The sequence below is a fragment of the Anas acuta genome, chromosome 16 (genome assembly GCF_963932015.1).
Source record: "Anas acuta chromosome 16, bAnaAcu1.1, whole genome shotgun sequence".
NCBI classification, from domain to species: Eukaryota; Metazoa; Chordata; class Aves; order Anseriformes; family Anatidae; genus Anas; species Anas acuta.
This window is the reverse complement of record NC_088994.1, coordinates 1,477,366-1,501,751: the sequence shown is the minus strand read 5'-3', so window position 1 is coordinate 1,501,751 and position 24,386 is coordinate 1,477,366. Positions and strand designations below refer to the sequence as shown.

At 36.2% G+C, this 24,386-nt stretch overlaps 1 protein-coding gene across 1 annotated transcript in view; it reads left to right on the top strand.

The window, feature by feature from the left end:
• Window positions 1-24,386, top strand: part of ARFGEF2 (ARF guanine nucleotide exchange factor 2) — a 34,629-nt gene that overhangs the window by 6,335 nt on the left and 3,908 nt on the right. The window contains exons 3-38 of the mRNA XM_068701010.1: window positions 824-947; window positions 1,647-1,793; window positions 2,693-2,872; window positions 3,335-3,554; window positions 4,211-4,282; window positions 4,583-4,731; window positions 5,113-5,243; window positions 5,780-6,014; window positions 6,255-6,354; window positions 6,585-6,724; window positions 7,328-7,436; window positions 7,933-8,134; window positions 8,858-8,969; window positions 9,585-9,790; window positions 10,694-10,778; window positions 10,882-11,053; window positions 12,114-12,265; window positions 12,452-12,580; window positions 12,962-13,120; window positions 14,273-14,420; window positions 15,136-15,235; window positions 16,264-16,304; window positions 16,387-16,556; window positions 17,224-17,375; window positions 17,486-17,658; window positions 18,951-19,111; window positions 19,476-19,606; window positions 19,696-19,825; window positions 20,290-20,425; window positions 21,225-21,363; window positions 21,453-21,507; window positions 21,746-21,860; window positions 22,131-22,261; window positions 22,721-22,889; window positions 23,289-23,427; window positions 23,862-23,979. Of these exons, the coding sequence (XP_068557111.1) occupies window positions 824-947; window positions 1,647-1,793; window positions 2,693-2,872; window positions 3,335-3,554; window positions 4,211-4,282; window positions 4,583-4,731; window positions 5,113-5,243; window positions 5,780-6,014; window positions 6,255-6,354; window positions 6,585-6,724; window positions 7,328-7,436; window positions 7,933-8,134; window positions 8,858-8,969; window positions 9,585-9,790; window positions 10,694-10,778; window positions 10,882-11,053; window positions 12,114-12,265; window positions 12,452-12,580; window positions 12,962-13,120; window positions 14,273-14,420; window positions 15,136-15,235; window positions 16,264-16,304; window positions 16,387-16,556; window positions 17,224-17,375; window positions 17,486-17,658; window positions 18,951-19,111; window positions 19,476-19,606; window positions 19,696-19,825; window positions 20,290-20,425; window positions 21,225-21,363; window positions 21,453-21,507; window positions 21,746-21,860; window positions 22,131-22,261; window positions 22,721-22,889; window positions 23,289-23,427; window positions 23,862-23,979 (5,032 nt within the window). The remainder of the gene's footprint in view (window positions 1-823; window positions 948-1,646; window positions 1,794-2,692; window positions 2,873-3,334; window positions 3,555-4,210; window positions 4,283-4,582; window positions 4,732-5,112; window positions 5,244-5,779; window positions 6,015-6,254; window positions 6,355-6,584; window positions 6,725-7,327; window positions 7,437-7,932; window positions 8,135-8,857; window positions 8,970-9,584; window positions 9,791-10,693; window positions 10,779-10,881; window positions 11,054-12,113; window positions 12,266-12,451; window positions 12,581-12,961; window positions 13,121-14,272; window positions 14,421-15,135; window positions 15,236-16,263; window positions 16,305-16,386; window positions 16,557-17,223; window positions 17,376-17,485; window positions 17,659-18,950; window positions 19,112-19,475; window positions 19,607-19,695; window positions 19,826-20,289; window positions 20,426-21,224; window positions 21,364-21,452; window positions 21,508-21,745; window positions 21,861-22,130; window positions 22,262-22,720; window positions 22,890-23,288; window positions 23,428-23,861; window positions 23,980-24,386) is intronic.

Genomic DNA, 24,386 nt, shown 5'->3' with positions numbered 1-24,386 from the left:
AAGAAAGCAGCAGGTTGAATAATTTGGTAGTGGAAATGTAAGAGTACATACAAGTTACTGCAATGAACTTGTGAATATGCAGCTACTTACCTTTCTGCCATAAGCATGATTTGGCCCATGTTTCCCAATTACACAACGTCTGTGGCACTGGGTGCTCAAGCTGTAACTGCCTTTTGAATTTCACTATGAAATAATTGCAAAACTTCTAACAGGTGCTAATTTTTCACTTCCTGTTACTGTTCTTAATACAGCCTGATAGAATACCTACTGTTCCTTATGGTTTTCTAGGTTTGGTGGTATATGACCCTAAATACATACATCAAGAACACCTTTTTCAATATTACTTATATTTAAATAATTTTTAAATTTAGATTTATGTAATTAAATTCCTTAAACTTTTTAAACAATATTTTAGAACGACGCGTCTAAAAATCATAGCACAATACTAGGAACTGAGCCCCCAAAATGTTTCTTTTTTTTCCTGTTTTTCCTACAGGCTCTGTTTAAGTTACTCAGAATAATTTGGGAAATTTTATCATTAAGTTATTCTCCAGTATTACAGGTAGTGGAACAGTACTGGAGTGTAGTGGGGGAAGAGGTAAGCTGAAGAATAAATAAAAGGTCAGATGTAATATACGAAAATATTAAGTTATTTTAATGTGATTTTAAAGAAAAATGAACTTTCTAAAGAAAGCATGCATAAGAGAATACGTTAGGCTTTTATGCTTCTGTATACTATTCAGCTTTAATCAGAAGAGAGGATGGATAGCTTGCTGTGATATACGTATTCAGAAAAATTAACAGCTCTTCTCCTCTGACCTAGAGAAGGCACTGTTGCTCCACCAAAAGCAAACTTCATTGAAGCAGATAAGTACTTCCTTCCGTTTGAGCTGGCCTGCCAGTCCAAGTCACCGCGCATTGTCAGTACTTCCCTGGACTGTTTACAAGTAAGCTTCAATTCGGACAGACTGAAATGGAGTAACGTGCAGTTACCTTGCATGCTGTTGGCTTTCTTCGAGTGCAGAAGAAATATCCTGAGAACATGCAGCTATGCAGATATCTGCTATGGGTGTTTTGATGCATAAATCATGCAAAATAGGTTGTCATCAGACTTGGCTCAAAGTGCATCTTGTGAAAGCAGGAAATGCACATTTGTTGTTCTGTAGGGAAACAAACATTCATTGAAGCTCCTGGGTTATTCTGTAAAGATACTTCATCTGCATTGGTTTGAAAGGTCTGTTTACCATGGTGTCCCTTGTAATGCTGATGTGATGGGAGGTCAGACTTTGGGATTGTTCTACTTCTTTCCTCCTTAGATACATAAAGAAAAAACAATTTTGACTTGACCCTAGCTAACTTCTTGGGCAGAACTTTTCTATTGTGAGTAGGTACAAAGACTGACAATAAAAGGTTTTGTCAGGTAGTGGTAGACAGAAATGTTATGAATGGCAGAATGTATTGCTTATTAAATCCTGTTTTGTCCACAAGTACTTAGGACCCAGACTACTGAAGGTGATAATTTTTATGTTAAAGTTGGTTAAGTGAGGTTTGCTGCTCACCCCCCCATCGCCATTCCTATGCTGTATTTTACTAAACAGTATGTGATTGTCCGAATCATAGAACTAACTTGTGTTCTTTTTACGTAGAAACTTATTGCATATGGACATATCACTGGCAATGCCCCTGATAGCGGAGCTCCTGGAAAACGACTGATTGACCGAATAGTTGATACAATTTGCAATTGCTTTCAGGGTCCTCAAACAGATGAAGGAGTACAACTGCAGATAATTAAGGTATTTTATTTGGCACATTTTGGCATGATTGTAATTTGCTATTTTTGTCTCTGATTTTGTAACTAAAAAAAATTAAATGTGAAATGCTGCTTAGGACCCAGTTTCTCCACTTCTTAAAACATTAGCTATGTTGCTGAATTTATGGAGGCTACCAGAGGGTCTGAATTGATATGTGAAATAAATTTTCTTTTGGTGAAGTGGAATATAATGGATTAGTATATAAACTTTGGTTCTACTTTCTGGAATGACCCATGGCCTTGAAACTTTATGTTGTAGAAATAGGACAACTTGGAGTTCGTCTTCTAGGTTAGTAATGCTCACGTTCATTCGGTTACTGAATTACTGTCACCCTTATACTATCACTCTGTGGAACTTTCATTTGAAGGCACGTTAATGTAATGCAGCATCATGGACTGTTGCTCTAGTCTGTCTGCTCTCTTGTCAATTTTTTCAGACTGCTGCAGTTCATTTTCTCAACAAGTCATAGGAGTACCAGTTGTGTGTGATCTGATTCATATATTTACGTGGGCTAATGTAGCTAAGATTATAAATTGGTGAACTTTCTAATAATCTAATTTGATAACAATTTAGGCCAACTGACAGTTTTACAGAAATGAAGCTATAAAACATAATGGTAACTGTTTAGTTCAGAGCAGGAAAACTGTCAGTGGAAAACTAATTCTGGTAAAAAACACTTTAACAGGTCAGGAGAGAACAAAGATATATGTAAGTTATATTAAATTTTCTTTTGCTTGAAATGTAGTTTCAGAAAACTAGTATTTCTTTATAAAGAAGTCTTATAAAAAGATGTATGTGTTGCATAACAAAACCACAGATTTTTATGGAAGACCTGTATAAAGTATATTGCCTCAGTTCTATTGTTTTATGGAATTTTTCAGGCTCTCCTCACTGCAGTAACGTCTCCATATATAGAAATTCATGAAGGAACAGTTCTTCAAACAGTTAGAACCTGTTACAACATTTATCTGGCCAGTAAAAATCTTATTAATCAGACGACCGCCAAAGCTACACTTACACAGATGCTAAATGTCATTTTTACACGGATGGAAAATCAATCTGTATGTACCTATTACTTTTGCTTCTATCAAACATCTAGGCTTGACAAATGAACAGAATACTTTTTTTGTATAGGTCTGTCATTGTAGTTAGATATCTGTTGATTTGAAATTCAAAACAGCTGTCAAATTCTGCAATGAAGCATATTGAAGTTAAGGAATTCGACCAATTGGTTAAAAATAACACATGAAACTTATTGCTGATAACAAGGTTTCACATTGTAGCTTTTGCTGAACAGCTTTGTACAAACAAATGATGAATTGCTTTTAAAATGAACTTGATACTGGAGTGCCTAAGCTAAAGCAAGTGTTTCTGACTGGAGTGGCCAAGTGATGGTATCTTCATTGTTGGGTTTTTCCTCATTAGCACATGAATTCTCATGGGAACATTGGTTACCATAGGCATTTATTTTTCTTTATCATGTTTTCTGCCTTACATTAACTTTATTATAATGCTTTCTCAAGGTACAAGAATCCAGAGAAGCAGAAAAAACAAATCAGCAAAAATCCGTGTCTCCTGCAACTCATGTGGTCACCAGGTCTCCAAAGATTGGTCAGTTAAAGCACAACCATCAGGAAGACAAATGTGTTGTGACTTTAAGTGTGGAATTAACTAATGGTGAGCCTGAGAGAACAGAATATGGAAACCTGAAGTCAGGGCAGGATCTGATTCCTTCAGCATCAGGTGAACAAGTACTGCTTTTGGTTACGTTTCTATTGGAAATTGTTCTCTTACGTTATTTTGGGGAGAAATAATTGGGGTTATTGGTTGAAATCATATTTACATATGGTCTTGGTAGCTATTGAGAGTATACAGGCTGTTATTACATATTGTCTACAACATTATAATCATTGAAGAAAAGTTCTTCATCTGCCCTAGAATTCTAGTAAAACTATATATAGTTATATATATAGAATTATACTGGAATTTGACTTGATTAGTTAGATAGGGAAGGAAAGGAGAGAGGATAATTGTGGTACACCTGAGGTGACAGAATTACTTTGAGATAATCTAAATGTCATGGTAAAAAACAATGCATTTTATGAAGACGTTATCATATCCGTATACTGTATCCAATTTAGGAAAGTATATGAAAGAATAAAAAATTCCTGACAATTGATAAATACAATGACAAAACTACTGCATTAAAAATATCAGTGCTTTGATTTAATTTAAGGAAATAAAATGAGTATTTTCATATGGCATCTTATAAATGGTTTTAAATGAGAGGTAGTGAAGAAAATCTACAACTGTTAACACTTCTGTCTCTGTCCCCTTTATTCTTTGTCTTCTTCCTAAACAAAAGTACAAAACTCATAAAATTATCTCTGTTTCATCAGATGGAACTACTGATGGAGGAAAGGAAATGGTTAAAGGCATCTTGGAAGATGTAGTTGAGTCAGCTGTGAAAGGTAGTGAAATCTTCTGAAGTAAAATAGATGCGTGCATATTGCAAAATTTTATTCCTCTCATTATAGAAGCATACTTTTTTTTTTTTTTTACTATTACTACTAAGCATCTTGTAAAGAACACCTACTAAAGCAGTAAGGGCAGTCTTTCATTGTCTTAAAGGATTCCTCTTTTGCTCATAACTGAAAAATTCTTCTAGTTTATTAGTGCTGCTTCTGTCTCAGTCAGTTGTAGAGCTTCACAAATGTCATGGGACAATGTCAGTGAGCGATTTCAATTGTATTTTTCTTTTTCTCCTTTAGTGGCTGAAGAGAAACAGGTAACAGAACTGGTTAAGGCTCTACCTGCAGTAGAAACTGCAGATACTGCTCTTTCTGTCTCCAGTAATGAAAATGTACAAACGAATGGAATTCCAGATGATGGACAGTCTGTTTCCTCTACTGATAACCTGGTAAATAACTTCACTGGATGCCAGTGTATGGATAGAAAAGAGAAACATTCTTTTCACACCAACTAATAATGTGGGATTTTGGGGAGGGAAGGAACAGAAGCTTTCATGTGTGTGTCCTTAGGTTTAAAAGGGAAGCGGCAACTCCAGCTTAGGTAGATGTTGAAAATAACTGTTCTAAAATTTATTGTTAATTCTATTTTAATATTGACGGGAAGAGGGAAAGGCAGTCAACATGTGTTCAAAAAAAAAAAAAGACCCAGGTCACTTGTATTCCCATTTTAGGGTTTCATTTATGCCTTCTCAGAAGAGCTGTAGCATCTTCCCAATTGTTTTGTTCCTTTGTTTCACTGAGGATCTAATGTTTTATTTCTTGCTCTTTAGGAAACAGATGTATCTGGACATCAAGCTGCTGCAAAATTTTCCCATGTTCTACAGAAGGATGCCTTCCTTGTGTTCAGGTCACTGTGCAAGCTCTCCATGAAACCACTTGGTGATGGACCTCCAGATCCCAAGTAATGAGATTGTATTCGTTGCATTCTCCTCTCTAGATACTTTTTGGAGACAGGGAGTGCAGTTAAGTAGTTGCTGTATACTAAAGCAGGCATTCAGAATTCACCTGTCAGGCCCATGTTTCAGTTAGCTTGATGAATCTAAGATTGAAACTTGCTTCATAGTATTAGAAATGTAGTACTTGAGGGATTCTTTTTTGTGTGTGATCGGTTTGTTAACCGTATCAGTTGAAGTGGTCTTGTGAAGTGGCCTTGTGGTATTTGTGAAGTTTCATTTTTTTCGAGGGCAGCAGTGTTAGGAGGGGAATCCTTTTGAATAGGATTGAATTGCAAGTATCTGTTATCCTAGTCCAAGTTGTTAATATTCCTGGAAAATTTCTAAATGAAGATTGTAGCTGTTGTCCAACATTGCTTGCAGGCTAATGTTTTTTTTTTCCCATTTGAAATGGCTTATAATAGCAGTTGTTTTTTCATGAAGTGGAAGTAGTACATAAGTATTTATTCAGAGATACAATAACTAATGTTGATTTTTTTTCTAGATCCCATGAATTGCGTTCTAAGATAGTGTCTCTTCAGCTTCTTCTCTCAGTACTGCAGAATGCTGGTCCAGTTTTCAGGACACATGAAATGTTCATCAATGCAATAAAGCAATACCTTTGTGTAGCATTATCTAAGAATGGAGTCTCATCTGTTCCTGATGTATTTGAGCTCTCTCTTGCCATCTTTCTCACGCTTCTCTCAAATTTTAAGACCCATTTAAAAATGCAGATCGAGGTGAGAAACTTCTTTCGTTTTAATGATGCTGTAGTTCTCAAATAAGGATACTGCCATGATAAAAGTCCAATGGGAACTTAGAAGTTAACGTCTTAGCTTGGTTGGCTTAGTAAACTGGTAAATTACTACTACATTTGAATTCTAGTATGCAAGAGAAATTACTGAGTAGAAATGAATTTGCACTCTTGATTTATTTCCAACAAGTTTCAGATCAAGTCCTTTACTGCATTTATTTTGCAGGTGTTCTTCAAAGAGATCTTCTTGAATATTCTAGAGACTTCCTCAAGCTCCTTTGAACACAAATGGATGGTGATTCAGACTTTAACTAGAATTTGTGCAGGTATTTCTATTGTGAAAAGCAGATGCTTCCTCTGGCAGCAGAGTAAAATCATTTTGAAGACAAATGCTACATAAAATATTTAAGAAATTCTGTGAAAAAATTAATTTGATCCCATAGTGCTTGGGTTAAAATGTCTGTGTTAACCCTCACTGCCTGCTCAAACTGTCTGTTTCCTTTTAAAAATGCTGCTACGCTGAACTCTAATGCTTGCACTTTCATTTATTTTCTAGATGCCCAGTGTGTAGTGGATATTTATGTTAACTATGACTGTGATTTAAACGCTGCTAATATATTTGAACGCCTTGTAAATGATTTGTCCAAAATAGCACAGGGACGAAGTGGGCATGAATTGGGAATGACGCCTTTGCAGGTAAAAATAACACTTTTGAAGATCAGGTACAGATCTTATTTTCCATAAATGATGATATCTCTACATTATTGATACTTCCAGTGGTTTGCATGGTTCATAATATACTGATGTTACTTATTAGTTAGCTGTGTTAGATAAGTTAAACTGGATGATGAAGCAATATGATTGATTTACTTGGATTTACTGTGTGTTTTCATTGTGATCCTGAGCTTGTTCTGGGCTCTTTTGTTGGCTTGCTAAGGGAGAGAGAATCAAATGAGCCACCTTCTGCTTTACCCAATGACTTTCCTCCTGAGATTTATGCCCCAGAAGTATCTTCATCTGGAGTGCACCTCATTCCTTTGATTAGAATTGCATCAGTACTTGCTGGTTTATTTTTTTCTGCGTTCCTTTAACCAGAAAGTAAAAGCAATACCAAGAGACTTTTGCTTCAGTGTTTAAGACTGTTTACTGAACAGCTAAGGTAGTGAGACACTTGTCTTGTTTGTGGAGAGATCTGATGCTATGTACTTGCTGTATGTTCTTAATGTTTGTAATGCATCCTAAAACTATAATATATATGTGTATTGCTTTTTGTTTTTTGTTGTTGTTGAATATTTTTAGGAACTAAGCCTGAGGAAAAAAGGACTTGAATGTTTGGTTTCTATTTTAAAGTGTATGGTAGAATGGAGCAAAGACCTTTATGTGAACCCCAATCATCAGGCTAGCTTGGGTAAGATGGTTTGTTTAAGTAAGTTTGTCCCTGTATTTCCTTATGGTTTGGAAGTTTTATTCAGCAATGTAGATGCTACGTTTTTGCATGACAAATTGTTTATACAAGTAAGATGTTTTTACAGATGATTATTAGTGATGTTGCAGTAACTGATTCTTTGAACATCTGGTTCAAATAACCAGATTCTGTTTTAAGGCTATTAGCCAGGCCATTGTCAACACTAGAAAAGCTGATTTATGTAGAGCAAGAAATGGGACAAATCTTGCCGTTGTGAGGTTAAAGTGCAAGTTTTCTCCATAGGCTCTGATGCTTTTTTTCCTTCTGCTGAACTGTTTCAGAATTGCATCCATGTAGCTTACTCATGTACTGCAGACTGTCAAAAAGTAAGCCTACTCAAATAAGAATTTTGGCTCATAAACATCTAGTAGAAGTTTTTCTGACTAAATGTTTTTTTTGCTGAACAGGATGACTTAAGTCTCTCCCTGTTCATAAATAGGTTTGTACAAACCATCTGAACAGGAAATGGCTGAAGGGAAATGCCTTGAGAGTGGAGGGAGACGGAGTAGTGTCAGTTCCTTGGACTCCACTGTGTCATCAGGAGTTGGAAGTGTTGGTACCCAGACCTCTGTCCCAGATGACCCTGAGCAATTTGAAGTTATCAAACAACAAAAGGAAATAATTGAACATGGGATAGAGCTGTAAGTTCAATATGACAAGAAAATGAAAACTTGCTAATAAAGAAATGATACATACAACCATATTGTTTCTTATGGTCTTAGACAGTCACACGTGCAGGGACGCTAACAAGCTGAATTTAATCTGGAAGATGCTTGCCTGCTGTTGTTAAGAGCTAACATTGGAGGCTGTCATAGTCAAAAAGGAATTCAGTGAAATCTTGGGTGGAGTGGTGTGTGGTTTCATAGCTTTCCTTTGTGCTGGTTCAGCCATATAAGAGAGGAAAGTGTGTATATATACTGATCTGAGCAGACAGGCTTAATGTTGTCTTCTAGCTCTTAAACCATTTGTTGTCTATTATTGAAATAGTTGTAATTAAATGATTTTCTAGCAATGGTTTATTTCTGTTTCATTTATTTGGAGATCTTTGCCTGTAAATGCTACGAACAGCAACATTTTTAACGTTTCATGAAAATTCTCTAATTTCAGGTGTTTCAAATGGGTCAGTTTTTAATGGTAGCAATAATTTATAACCTTACTAGCAACTGAATATACCTTATGAGATATAGCCTGTTGCGTGATACAGTTCATGTATTTATTGCATGTTCTTTGTCCTTTTTCTAACTTTGAAAGAGACAAAACTGCAAGTTAGCATTTGGTTTAGAATAGCTCTTTAAAACTAAAACTTTATTGGTGGGGATGTTTTCAATTGTATGTATCACCTTTCTCCCTGTTTTTGTGAATAGGTTTAACAAAAAAACAAAGCGAGGAATACAATATCTACAGGAGCAGGGAATGCTTGGTACTACAGCAGAAGACATTGCGCAATTTCTGCACCAAGAAGAACGTCTCTGTTCTGTAAGACTATGGGCAACATAAGATAGTTCATAATGTTTTAACAGGAATACTTTTCCCCTGTCATCGTCTGATATTTGTGTATGCACTCAGAGTTCATATTTAATTAAAAGATAACTAGAAACTAAAGGCTCTAATGAATGTACTTAATCCCAATGCTGCTTTCTCCTTATTTGCTGTCCCTGGCTTTTTAGTAAAGTAATTGTGTTTACAATAAAGTGCTGAAGGGGTCCCCGTGAACAGGAACATGTGGCTTTATATATCTACATCAGCAGTATCTTCCAACCTAGATGACTCTGTTGTTCTGTGATCTGGCCAGCAAAGAAATATCACGTGCCGCAGTGGCAAAGCATAGTCCACTGCATGTGAAATTGGGTGCAATTCACCTTTCCTTGACCCTCCAATAATGCAGAATTCACCATGGGGAATGAGGGAAGCAAGAATATGCAAGCTAAATCCATTTTCTACTGAGACTGGTTTCTTGTCATTCTTGTAACAGTTACTCTGCCTGTTAGTGAAGTCTTACAAAACTTACTAGTGTGCAACTCTTGTACTTAGACTTTATTGCGAAGCTGGCAGTTGGATTACACAGTAATAACTGTCTCTTGTGTTTTTTAGACTCAAGTAGGAGAATTTCTTGGGGAAAGCAACAAGTTTAATAAGGAAGTGATGTATGCCTACGTAGACCAGCTTGATTTCTGTGGGAAAGACTTTGTCTCTGCTCTACGTATATTTCTGGAAGGCTTCCGGCTGCCAGGTGAAGCCCAGAAGATTGATAGATTAATGGAGAAGTTTGCTGCTAGATATATTGAATGCAACCAACGGTAAATCAAAACGTTTGTATTGGATACGTACGTACCTGAAAAATGTCTGTTTTGTTCATGGCCTTTAGCCATAAGGTATAACACTCACTCTTACCAGGTCAGGTATTTCTACAGGTCTGCATGGGAGAGCGGTTCTTGTTACTTATATTGGTGCAGAATATCTTCACCAGCTAGGTAAAATGTTTCGAAAGTGTATGGATGGCGGCATTTCATTAGGTTCCAAATACTTGCTAGAAGGAATTACTGGAAGAGGGAAGCCCTAAGTATGTTAAATTATCTGTGTGTTAACTGTTCTGTTTTTTGACAAATGTGGGTTAGTCAAGAGTAAATAACAGCAATGAGCAATAGTAACTACTACATGGCTTAAATAACTGCTAAGATATTATATGTTTTTGCTTGCAATTAGATGCTGAACAATGATGCATGTATGTTAGTTGACATCAAGGATGCAGTGTTTTCTTTTCTAATGCAATAACCAAATTAGCTGTGATGTTTCGCTAGGTGTACAGGCTTAATTGGTTCCCATTCTGTAGTCCTGTTGATGTATCACTGGGTCGGTTTTGTATAATTCTTGATGAAAGCCTGGGAGTGAAAAATAGGCTGTTCCTTAGCTTTTGTGTGGTCACCCAAAGAAGGATAAAATATAAAATTTTGGGAGTGCCTTTGAAACTCCCCTAGTCATAATTTGTATACAGCTTTGCAAAGATGTTGCTTTTAGGTTTTAAGATACAAATAAAAACCAAAATTATTTGGGGCTTTATGCATTTCTGAAGACTAACTTGAGTCTATGATCTATTTAAATATGTATTGCTTCTGGGTATTTTTTCTGCATGTTGAAATAGAGATAATGGATAGAGGAATGAAGCCTCTTAATAACCTGTTTTGTTTTTCCCCCTTTCATAGGCAAACACTTTTTGCTAGTGCTGACACTGCCTATGTTTTGGCATACTCTATTATAATGCTGACTACAGACTTGCACAGTCCACAGGTAGAAAATAAAAAGAAACAAAACCAGATTTGTAAAAGTTCAGATTTCCTTAGAACTTGGTATGCAAAATCTGATACCTTGATTCTTTTTTTTTTTTTTACAGGTAAAGAATAAAATGACAAAGGAACAATACATTAAAATGAATCGAGGAATCAATGACAGTAAAGACCTTCCAGTAGAGTATTTATCCACGATCTATGAAGAAATAGAAGGAAAGAAAATTGCTATGAAAGAGACAAAAGAATACGCAATTACAACCAAGAGTAGTAAACCAAGTAAGAAGGAACTAGAAACTGGAATGACCACAGTATTCTGAACTATTGCATTAACTTTCAGGATGGTGTAGTGGAGTTCAGAGCCCTTCTGAAAAAACTTTGTGCAATAAATAAATTAAATTTAGAATGCTAATATCTATATCTGGAATGAAACTGTCTCAGTTATTGATTAATGCAGCTACTTCTATGATGGAAACAGATGTGTGAGTGCATCCAGCACCATTGCAGAGGCACTAGATACTAATGTTTTTTTCATGTAAGTGTGAGGGAAGTGGTAAAATAACTGAAGGTGGTAGCACTTGATTTGCTAATTAGCAAAATGTTAGACAGCAGGTAAGCTTTTGTTTCCTTATCAGTAGCATGGCATACATGCAATTCAAAGGCTGATAAATGTCACAGTCTCGTTATGTCACATTATGATAATGTTTGAAAGAGACTTATGCGTGTAGTATATTTGTAGAAACCGTTATCTCTGGTTGTACTCTGTGCTTCCTCAGGATAGTGACTATTCATTTAATTCTATTTAGCAAATTCTGAATCTTCAGCATAGTGCTTTTCTGGTGTTTTTGTGCCACTTCCAAGTTTCCTAGATCAGAACAGGAACAATTTATCTTCGTGAAAAGTGAAGTTTCAACCTTTAGTGTAAGGGTAAAGAAAAACAGTTAATAATTTCTTCTTCAAATTGGTGATAGCCAGTTTTGTACTGAGCATGTCAGCCTAAGCAATGAAGGATTTTCCATCCATTTTTATAAGTGGAGTGGCTTGACTTAATAGAGTATGTCTCTCTGATTTCTAGTGATTAGGTCACAACACATGGCATATAATAAAATGCTGAATTAGTTGCATTGTGTAGAATAAAGTCTTAAGTTGGCATGTGGGTTTTAGTGCTAGAACTCCTTGCTTGTGACCTGTGACAGCTTCCTGAATTCTAGCACTTGTGGAGGATGCATTTGGATTCTATTTGGAACACCTTCATTTAATTTTTGTGATACTCAGTAAGAAGATGTGGATTGTGCTGTTATGAAAACAAACCAAATCATCTGTGTGGTGTTTCCCTTAGGTGTAGCTAATGAGAAGCAGCGGAGGCTGTTGTACAACTTGGAGATGGAACAAATGGCTAAAACTGCTAAAGCTCTCATGGAGGCAGTAAGCCATGCAAAGGCTCCTTTTACTAGTGCCACTCATCTGGACCATGTCAGGCCCATGTTCAAAGTAAGTGTGTGAAATTTACCGTGTATATTCATTGCTAAGAGTTTCAAGCAAGGAAAAAAAAGTGGAGAAATTACTGTGAGAGAATTAACAGGTGGATTTTATTTTGGATATATATGGTTCAAGTTGTGCAGTGTTTTGGGCTAAAACCTTAGCAAACTCCTGAACTTTGTTTCTTCCTTTCTTTAGCTTGTATGGACACCGTTGTTGGCAGCTTACAGTGTTGGTTTGCAGAACTGTGATGACACAGAAGTTGCATCCCTTTGTTTGGAAGGAATACGATGTGCAATTCGAATAGCCTGTATCTTTGGAATGCAGGTTTGTGTGAGACTGAGCATGGGTGTTGTTAATGTAGGCAGTGTAGATTCTGGGAGGAAGGTGGAGGAATGAGGAATTGCAAATAATTTGCACAGAGAAAATAAGGCTTACATACATTGTTGAAGTGGTCAAATAAAACAGTACCATCTTTTTTCAGTTGAAGATCTTTAAATGTTAAAGCTTTTCTCAAGTTCTGCTTTCCTTTTGTTGCCAAGTCCTGTAAAAGTATTTGCCAGCTTGCCTTCTATTTTCATTCTGCTGAGAAGTGTTTTAATATAGTCACTGACTATGTAGAAAAAAATTGCTTGGGCATGCTGGAGAAGTATCCTTCTGTAGCTCTTCAGAGACTTGATTACAATGACTTGTTTCTCTGTCTCATAGCTTGAACGAGATGCTTATGTACAGGCCCTTGCTCGGTTTTCCTTGTTGACTGCCAGTTCCAGTATTACAGAAATGAAACAGAAGAACATAGATACCATTAAGACACTTATTACAGTTGCTCACACAGATGGCAACTATCTCGGGAACTCTTGGCATGAGGTAAAAACTTGAATAGCTTAAGTATACAACTGCACTGTCCTTTTGTCCAAAAGACCTTGGAGGATTTTGCTCTTCTGATGTGCTCAATACTTTCGGTCTGTAGTAAGTGCATCTACTGCCCAGGATGTGTCAGAACTCTGCTTGAAATACCAGTACAAGTGCATTATTTTGTTTATTTAAAATAAAAAAATAAAAAGGAGAGGGGAGGACACTATTTTTTTTGGCAGGCTCTCTACACACTGTGTGAACAGAATTGTAATGTTTGAAGGTGCATTTGATACGGAATTAAAACCATACTGAAACTGCATTTGACTTCAGGGAATCCTGCACAGAAACTATTGCCTTCTTCTTCATACAAACAAAAATGCTCCAGCTCACAGCTCAAGACTTCTCTATGCAGTGGTTGGGAACTTCTACACGACAATTGATTGAAGAATTGTGGCCAGAATAATTTAGTGAGGGACAGGCAAGGATAATCTATCACGATCATATATATTTTCATAAAGCATGTTTCCCAGAAACTCTTCAATCAGATATAAATCTTCTGTGATGCTGCTAAAAGGGTCATTCCTGCTGTGTTATTTTCTCTGGCATTAGTCTTTGGCCGCATGATGATAGGAGCCAAAAGGGACTCTAGCTGACAAGTCACTTGGACCTGGTTTAAAGTACACCCCTACAAATGCTTGTGCCAGTTAAAGGGATGTTTCAGTGCGGGTGTAAGGAAAGAAGAAAAGGCCCCTTCAGTGCCTATAGCAAGGCACAGCTGTGGCATTTTCACTGTGTGCACTGAACATCATGGCATAGCGGGAGCTGCAATGATGCAATCTTTTCATTTCTGGAATGGTGAAGTTGTTCGTAGTTTTGAAAGTTGATGCTGCAGAAGTAATGAAATGGTCTCTTCTGATAGAGATCCAAGTTAGATTTCTTGTTACTGTTTATTTGTTCTTCTAATATGGGAATGATTCATGGCAGCTGGTGGTAGGGAATGAATCATTCTATGCAACTTTATTTCCAGTTGTATTAGTAATGTTGTTTCACTTACATCAGAACTATTATAGTTGTCCAAGTTGTTTTAAAGGTTAGACGATCTGAAGAGTGTTAGGAATAAATGTATGATATTCAGAAAGAGTGTTTAAATGCCTTTGTTTTCAGATCTTGAAATGTATTAGCCAGCTGGAACTAGCGCAACTTATAGGAACTGGAGTGAAAACTCGGTATTTATCTGGCGCTGGGCGTGAAAGGGAAGGAAGCATTAAAGGCTATACATCTGGAGGGGAAGAGTTTATGGGCCTGGGATTAGGTAAGATGATTAATCTTAGACTTCATGAAGATGCATAAATAAGTGAAGTATTGTGGCTGATAAAGTTGAATGTTATAAGATACCAAAATGTTTTTACTTGCTTCTAGTGGAAACTATATTAGGATTAATGGAACTTCAACAAACAAAAAACAATTTATACTTAAAGATGTTTTAATGATTACCAAATACATTCCTATTTTAATGACTTCAGTTGTGTTAAGCTATTAAACAAAACTCAAGATTTAGTTGTTAGAATGTGATGTTGTCAAAGCTGTTTTGCCATACAAATGAAGTAATTGTTTTCGTGCCAGTGTTACCTGTTCTTCCTTTTTATGCTCTGTTTAAAAATAAAAACAAATTGTTTATCTTTAGGAACATTACAGTGACTGATAATTGTTTTCTCCAAAGAAATTCCTTATCTCTGTGTTTTGGGCTTGCTGTTTTCTCAGTTCCAATCTTATTAACAGCATTGCATCTTAATTAACATGATGGCAAAGACACAATGCCCTCATAAAAAAAAAAGTGCCTCTTAGTGCTTTTTAATTTTGTCATAATCTGACACAGATCAGGCAAAGGCACCATGTTCTCCGTATAAATTTGCAAGGTAATTGGATGCAGTAGTTGCTTATCTTTGTTTACTTGTATAAAGTTAAGGTTACTATAAGGTCATGATTTCATAATGCGAAGTACTGATTTCTTCTGGCTGTTATTGCAGGTAACCTTGTTGGAAGTGGAGCTGATAAACGGCATATGGCAAGCATTCAAGAGTCAGTGGGAGAGACCAGTTCACAGAGTGTAGTGGTAGCAGTAGACAGGTACTTAGAATCTGATCTTGTTCTAGGGAAAACGTGGCTTGAAGTTACTGACCACCCTCACGTTATTTGCAGACTGTCAGGGACATCTGTTCTTGAAGCCTATTTCTAGAGTGAGAAAGAGGCTGATACTGTCTGTGTAATTTGTGTTGCATGCATCCTGTGTATGTGGATTTCTTCTGCCAGATTTAGCCCGAAGTGGACTGGTATCTGAAATGAAGATATGTTCGTATTCTATTAAATCATGCTGTTTTCTTTGGTCTTGCGAACCTCAGTGTTTCAGCATTTCTTTAGTTGCTCTTCTGCAGCTTTTCATTTATTAATAAATATATTCTTGTCCAAATCATTATCTTGTTCATCCGTCTCTCTAAAATGTTGGATAAAGAGATGCTTCTATCATAAACTGTATGTTGGAAGCAGAATTAATTACATAATCAAGAGTGTAGTTTTTATTATAGCATGATGTGTATATACTACATCACAGATTTGGGAGTATTACCAGTGATTTATGTGGATCACAGTCAGTGATTTTAACTTCTCTCGACTGTGAAGAGCTGAAGGGGAGGAAGGAACTTAATGATCCATAGTTCTGTGGCTGTTTTGACAGCCACAGCATAGAGTACTCTCAAACCATGTAAAGAGCAAGCGGGTGGCTGGCATCCAGCAGAGTCTTGCAGCAAAGTTCTCTTAATGTCTCTTCACTCCCTCAATGCTATTTAACGTTATCAACCAAATGAGAGTTCCAGTGCTACTTGTACAGGCTCATGTTTTTGTTCAGTACCTGTTTCCTGCTATGGAATGCTTCTTCCTGGAAGAAGTATAGCAGACTGACTTGCAGCAGGGAAGAGTCTGCTTAGACTTAGGAAAGGTACATGAGCTGCTACCAAAGATTAAAACAGTTGCAGAGGTTAAGGTGTTGAGGGTTGTGACGTACCTCCAGGACATATGCTGACAATTGTCTACAGCACTGAAATGTGACTGACTCTTGTGGATGTGCAGCTAAATCTGCAACGCATTTATTTCTTCCACAGGATATTTACAGGATCGACTAGACTGGATGGAAATGCGATAGGTATGTATGCTGACTGTGTGGTGGGTTACAGGAATTTTTGCAGTGTAACATCCTGAATTTACAGTAGTGTTTTAATGTTCAGTTGACTTTGTCAGATGGCTGTGTGCTGTTTCTATGGATGAGCTGGCTTCCCCACACCATCCACGCATGTTCAGTCTGCAGAAGATAGTGGAGATATCCTATTACAACATGAATCGCATTAGGTTGCAGTGGTCAAGGATTTGGCAAGTGATTGGAGATCACTTCAACAAGGTATTTTTAAAAGTCAGGTTAAAGAACATGTATGAATGTGGCAGGACTTGTTTAATCAGCTTTTTCTTCTAATGTTCTTGAGTGGTATAGGTTGTGATGTTAAAAAAAAAAAAAAAAACACATTGAAGGCGCAAACTTCTCAGCAGTTGATTTGGAGTAATGCTAACAATGTTAATTAAACAACCAGATTTGTAGCACAAAAAGTGAAAAAGACATCAACGTTTAAAGGGTATAAGCAGGCATGAAAATGTTTGAGAATGATGTTTAATCACTTTATTATACGATTTTATGTTTATACTTCTTCATATATGCCTTTCTTATCCTCCTGATCAAATTCCATGTTAGTTTTTGTCTAAAGTATGTACGGATAATCCTGAAACAACAAAGTTATTTTCCTTAGGAAGTTGGACCATGTGTTTTTCTAACTGATTTTCTGTGGTTTGTTTTTTGAATGTCTAGCTGTTTTTTCTTATGCTACTGTTGTATACAAAATCCAAGGAGCTGCTTAGATGTCTCCAATGACTGAGACAGTTCCCTATTTTCTAAATATCTAAAAACTAGAACATGCTTGAAATTTTCACGGACTGACCATGAAACTTAAATGATAGAAAATTTACTGGCTAATGTATTACTTATATAAGTGCTTGAAAATTTGTATTTCTTCTAGGTTGGATGTAACCCTAATGAAGATGTTGCCATCTTTGCAGTAGACTCATTAAGGCAGCTGTCCATGAAGTTTCTTGAGAAGGGAGAGTTAGCCAACTTCCGTTTCCAGAAAGACTTCTTAAGGCCTTTTGAGCATATTATGAAGAAAAACAGGTGTGAGGGAGTGGTATTTGTTAGCTTGCTTTATTTCTACTTTGTGTGGATTGAATTCTCTTGTATGTGGAAATGGTAGTTGACATAGTGTTGGTTTCCATCTTTTTAAGATCTCCAACTATTCGGGACATGGTAATACGCTGTATTGCTCAGATGGTGAACTCTCAAGCTGGCAATATTCGCTCAGGCTGGAAAAATATCTTTGCAGTCTTTCACCAAGCAGCATCAGACCATGATGGGAATATTGTGGAGCTGGCCTTTCAAACTACAGCACATATAGTTAGTAAGTAGTAACAGATGCAACTAACAGATACAACTACACAAATTAGCTTAGCTGCTGTGACTCTGGTTTAAAAGGCCCATCTGCATATGAGCTTTGTATTCCCTAGTAAATAAATTCAATGTCTTGTAAGTAAACTCTTAAAACTCTGCAGCTAGGTCTTATCTGTTAAGTCTACTGATTTTTATGGACAGGAAAAAATAGATAGGAATGGGATAGGATTTTTTTCTTGTGGATATGAAAAAAATAATTCCTTGCTCCAAAACTCTTTAAATCAGGAATAAATTCAGTAAGTTCCTAGGTTGCCCATCTCTGTTGCAATAAATTAATTTTGATTAGGAAAACTGTGTTAACAGATTGCACGAACTTCCACGCTGTTCCAGTTTTATATGGTGGGGATCACGATTCTTGTGACACTGATAGGTGATTACTTGTAGAGTTTACTTCAGGCTACCTGCTCTAAAACTAGATTTGAACAATATACTGCTGCCACTTTCAAAGAAAGACAACTGACTTGAATATTCTTGAAGTGGAATTTCAGTGTATTGATGGGAGCTTTATGTGTCCTGAAACTACCCTACTCCCATTAAATATTGGAATATTTAATAAGCATGGGAGGAGAATAGTGATAGACGGCATTAATAAATGCAACAAGTAGCAAAATTTTTTGTCAACTTGAACTAGAATTAGAATAGTTCAGTTGGAAGGTACCTACAAAGATTGAGTCCAAAGTGAAATACGTAGATCTTGGGAATTGTAGGCTGTTCAAAAGCTTGTATGCATTGGATTTGCTTTCTAAAGTCTGTCCATTAAGCATGAAATCAAATGCTTTTTCCTTTATTGATACAGAATCTGAATAACTTCAGGCTTGGGTGGCTTAGATTAATTTATGTAACTTCATATACAGCAGGGAAGCTAACATCAAGCCTTACTCTTATTTTTTTTTTTTTTTTAACTCCTATTATTTTTTAAGATATTTTAAGGGATATTTTAAGATATTGTTGGGTGGTATATGCTGTGAATAGAAATGGAACCAGATGAGAAGATATGAAAGAATTTTAGAATATAAATTAGAAATTGCCCAGCCTGAGAACATGTGATGCTGGGGCTGGGAGGACAGGATGCGGAAGAGCACAAGGGAAGACATGAAACTACCTAATCCAGAAGATCTGTTCCTTCCATGTTTGTATATTTAGTACTGGTATGCCATGCCTGGCTTCAGTAAATCAATACCAGTTCATATCTGTATTTCAATACCAGTAAGTTTTAATAAGCTTTTTGTTTGTTCTTGACAGCAAATATTTTTCAACAGCACTTTCCAGCAGCAATTGATTCATTCCAAGATGCAGTAAAATGTCTTTCTGAGTTTGCCTGTAATGTTGCGTTCCCGGACACGAGCATGGAAGCAATTAGACTTATCCGATATTGTGCAAAATACGTTTCAGAAAGACCACAGGTATTTTTTTAATCCTTGTGTTTTTGTTCACTGTCATCTTCTGTATAAATTTGCCTAACTTGTATAATTGTTTCCTATCATTGTTAAACTTGCTTCCTGAAGTACAAATCTCTGCAGTTTTTCAAGCCTCTAGCAGAATTTAAGTAAAACTGATTGGCTTGAAACATTTGTTTTCTATATTTTTTTTCCATCTATCTTCACAAATAGATATGTCTCAGACTTATATTTGACGGGAGTTGAGTGTTAGAGTATAAACTAAGCTAAATTTTCAATTCTGTCTGTGTGCCATGAATGGTATCTAAACCTGTTATAATTAAAGACTTTCGAGATTTTATTTAATATTTTTTTCCTGCTCATCTCTAAGGTATTAAGAGAATACACAAGTGATGACATGAATGTTGCTCCTGGGGACAGAGTATGGGTCAGAGGATGGTTCCCTATTTTATTTGAACTTTCTTGTATCATCAATCGTTGCAAATTAGATGTTCGAACAAGGTAATAAGGCTTTTCTGGTTTTTGGTTTGTATTCATTTAGTGAAGGGATCACAGATACACATTTTAATATCATCTTTGTTTGTTTATAGAGGCTTAACAGTGATGTTTGAAATAATGAAGAGTTATGGGCATACATTTGAAAAGCACTGGTGGCAAGATCTGTTCAGAATTGTGTTTCGGATTTTTGATAATATGAAACTTCCTGAACAACAAACAGAGGTAAAACAAGCAAATAAGCAAGCAAACTCTGGAGTATTTTTTTCTTAAGAACTCAAATGATCCAGGCTGCAGCTTGTATCATTTGCCATGTCAGTATATTTCCAGCCCATGCTGCCCCAAATTCCATTTGTAATGTTATCTATAACATGACAAATGCAGATAGCTTCCATGTGGAAAACTTCTCCTAGTATCCAGTGACCTGTCTGTTCTGCCTGACTGAATATGTTCAAGGAGAATATTCACGCTCTGTGAAACTGCATAGTCGTCTGAATAGTTATCGTATGGCCAAGTAAATGCTTCTGAAAAGATATCATCAGTAGTAGGTGTTGGGGGCTCTTCCAGTTCTATCTAAATTGAGTTCTTCTCATAGACTACCTCCTTTTTTGAATAGCCAGTCATAAGCCAAGTGCTATCATGACAGCAGAACCTACATACAAGTAAAGGCTTCTAATTTTTTGTCACAGAAATCTGAATGGATGACCACTACATGCAACCACGCACTTTATGCAATCTGTGATGTCTTTACACAATTCTATGAAGCTTTAAATGAGATCCTTCTTCCTGACATACTTGCACAGTTACACTGGTGTGTAAAACAAGGTAGCTTATTTAATTTTAATTAATATTTTTTTGAAATGCTTATTACTTAAGAAGGGGGAAGTAAGCTGAATTTTGGAAGAATAAAAACTACCTTTAGGGCAATGTGTAATTTAATAGATGTGTACAGTATCTTAAATATTCCAGGGTTGTTCTATCTAATCAGGTAGGCAGCTTTTCTATTAATGTGTTTATGGTGCTACTGGGACCAAGCAAAAGATTTTAGTACAGCTCTTTAATCTTTTGCCAACAGCTTTTCTTCATTTGGCTGTGTGGAATAAATATCTCATTTACATATATATGTGTTTGTGTGTGTGTATGCATTCTGATTTTTTATCTGCTTTTCCCCTCTTTCTCTCCATTTCAACCATCTAGTGTTTGTAGATATGTCTTTCTAAATATTTTTTCATTTGGGACCAGACTCTTACACCTGAAATCTTGCATATTTCTAGTATGGAATGGGGGTACTAGCTTGGAGGAAATCATAACTTTCAAATTCATGCTTTCCTTCCTTCATCCCAGTGTACACTCCCTTTCTGCTTCTTTCTTGTCCTTTGTCTTTTCTGTTTGGATTTCAGTCTCATGAAGTCTATTTTCAAACACTATTTTTATATTCTGTAGAGTCCTGAGCTTGAATTTACTGTCATGTAGTAGTTACGTAGTAGATTTATGTAGTAGTTTGAGCTGAAGTAGCATGCCTTTCACAAAATTGGGAAGAAAAATGTTGATGGAGCAATAGTAGAGTACTTAATTTTACACTGATATTGTAAAAGTTGATAAATACAGAACATGTCTTTCACAGATAATGAGCAGTTGGCTCGATCAGGTACAAACTGCCTAGAAAACCTGGTGATACTAAATGGACAGAAATTCAGCCCGGAAGTCTGGGGCCAGACATGCAATTGTATGCTAGAAATCTTCAAAACTACCATTCCTCATGTGTAAGTTCATAGAGCATAGTTGTTATACTAATACCTGATTTCAGAGCAACAATATTTACTTTATTTTTTCCCCTCCCTCTGTTATGAAGCTTGCTTACTTGGAGGCCTGTAGGAATGGAGGAAGATTCTGCCGAAAGACATCTGGTAAGAGTTACTCCAGTGCAATAAAGGAAGCTGGAAGGTTGTATGTTAAGTTAGCTTTTGAAATATTGCATTGTATTTGTTGACAACAAATACTGGAATTGACATTAACTTGTATTTGACAGTGATGACAAATAAGATAAAAAGAGTTAATGCGGGGAATATTTTGAGTCTAAGATTTGCATAGCTGGTTGGTAGTTAGCATTTTGGGTTGTAAAAGTTGCTCTAAATTTTATTCTAGGATTTGGACCTAGATCGCCAATCTTTAAGCAGTGTGGATAAAAATGCTTCAGAAAGAGGACATAGTCAATTTTCAAATCCAATGGATGAAAGCTGGAAAGGTGGTCCTTATACAAGTAAGGAAAACATGCAAGTTGACTACATGAACTTTTATAGCCGCTCTAAGTCTCTTTCTGTAGTCTTTTAGCTTTAGGGTACTTGATAGTGAACTTGAAAAACTTTCTTTAAAACTTGCATTTATTCCTTTTAGGCAAATTGTATTTTTATAAGGTAATTCACAGCATCATTAAATATGAAAATGCTAATGGTAATATGTTTCACTAATCTGTTGTATGTAGGCTGTCATAAGTTGCTTCTGAGACTTCTGTTTTTTTTTGTTTCGTTAGACCAAAAACTGTTTGCTGGCCTCCTTATAAAGTGTGTGGTACAGCTGGAATTGATACAGACAATTGATAATATAGTGTTCTACCCAGCAACGAGTAAGAAGGAAGATGCTGAGCACATGGCTGCAGCCCAGGTACCATCAGATATGTAAATAACCTGTTGAGCAGTGAAGTACCTTACTGAATGCTTCAAAGTGTTTACAAAATACAGCATGTAGTCTTTGTATTTCTAGCTCTACGTACTGCCTTGAATATATGTCATTACTCTTACACAGTGATTTTTGACCATCTCCAGTGTTCCCTGGCAGTTTGACGATCAGATTGTTAGTTTTTCTTATCAATAACCTGGATATACATGTACTGTAACTTCTCTTTGGAATATTTCAACAAAAAAGCCCACAGCTTTAACAGGTCATTTTGCTGTAGTGTATTGTACTAATACTTCACTTGTACCTAAAAATGGAATTTCAGGTTAGCGGTGTATGGTATACTCCTTTTATACAAGAGACTAAGAATCTTAAGACACTTTGATGCTTCACATATTACTGACAGTGTTCTTTCTTGTTCTTTCTGTCTTGATCTCTTTGGTTTAGCGAGATGCATTGGATGCAGATATCCACATTGACACAGAGGACCAAGGAATGTATAAATACATGTCTTCACATCACCTCTTCAAGTTACTAGATTGTTTGCAAGAGTCTCATTCATTTTCAAAATCCTTTAATTCAAATTATGAACAACGAACTGTGTTGTGGAGAGCAGGTGAGGCTTTTGTTTAGTTTGGTTAAAAAATATACTGAGCTCTCTTAGGGCTTTTAACTATCAAGGTGCATAAAGTATGCTACTGCAATAATCTCTACGTTTTATCTGATACTACATGCTTTTATTCCTTGTCTCTTTTCTGATGACTTCAGGTTAATTCTGTCTTCTAAATTACTTATTTTTTGATTGCAGCAGCACTGTACAGTTGTTACTGCTGTATTTAAATATATTTATAAAAATATGTTAGGTGTCAGTCAAAATCAAGGAGGAAGAAATACTGTCTGAAAAAAAAAAAGATACCTGCTGCTGTTCATTAATGGAGATGTACTTGATAAACTTTACATTTTGGTTGATAACTACAACTGTGAATGTTCTCCTCTCCCTATGTGTGATTTCTAGGGTTCAAGGGTAAATCAAAACCCAATCTCTTAAAACAAGAGACGAGCAGCTTGGCTTGTTGCTTGAGAATACTCTTCCGAATGTATGTGGATGAAAACCACCGAGATTCCTGGGATGCTATACAAAGACGACTGCTTAGGTAAGAATACCAAGTTGGTTCAGGTGTGTTTTGTTTTCAGTGAAATATGCATGGTGTATCCTTGGATACAAGGATGTTCCATTTTTAAATTGCTGAGCAGAGCATGAAAAGCATACGAAGATATATAAACATATAAAGGGTTGCTCATTATTAAAAGCAAATGTAGGAAAAAGGAAACAATTAATTTGAAATAAATGAAACACCTTCCTGCTTGACTGACTGCTCTTTTAAAAAAAAAGGTAGTGAAGGAATACTTTTCACATCAGAGCACAGATCAAAATTCAGAGGTATAATGTGATAAAATAATCTAAATAGAACATATGTTTCATCTTACGTGAAAACAAAATACACTATGAGAGGACAAACAGTGCATGTTAGAAATGCTTCTTGTGTAGTTTTTTTTCTGGCCTGTTTGAACTGTGACATCTCTTTAGTGTATGCACTGAAGCCCTGGCATATTTTATTACCGTGAACTCGGAAAGCCACAGAGAAGCTTGGACCAATCTCCTGCTGTTGCTTTTAACAAAAACACTAAAAATCAACGATGAAAAGGTAAGAACAGGCTGGATGCCATCTTTGTTTGCGTTCAGGTGTTTTCATCTTTCCTTTCATAGAAGTCAGTCTGTATTGTTGTACATATCACAAGATTGCTGTTTTGCTGATGCATGTAGTGTGCACTCTCTTTGAAATACAGTAATCATTACAATTCCATCTTTTAGCAAGCATTCCACATAGTGAGAATTGGACTTCATCCATGAAATTGAGTTGTATAGAAACCTTGATACAGTTACTGCAGAACTTTCACACAAAAGCACCATGAGTGTGCAGTAAAGGATGTGCTTAGGCTGTATTATAGCTGCATAGAATCATAGAAGTAAACTTCATCATTGTAAAACTGATAATCTAGTTTATTGACATTAGTGGTACAAAACAGTCTTTGTATCTCAGCCTTTTGGAAG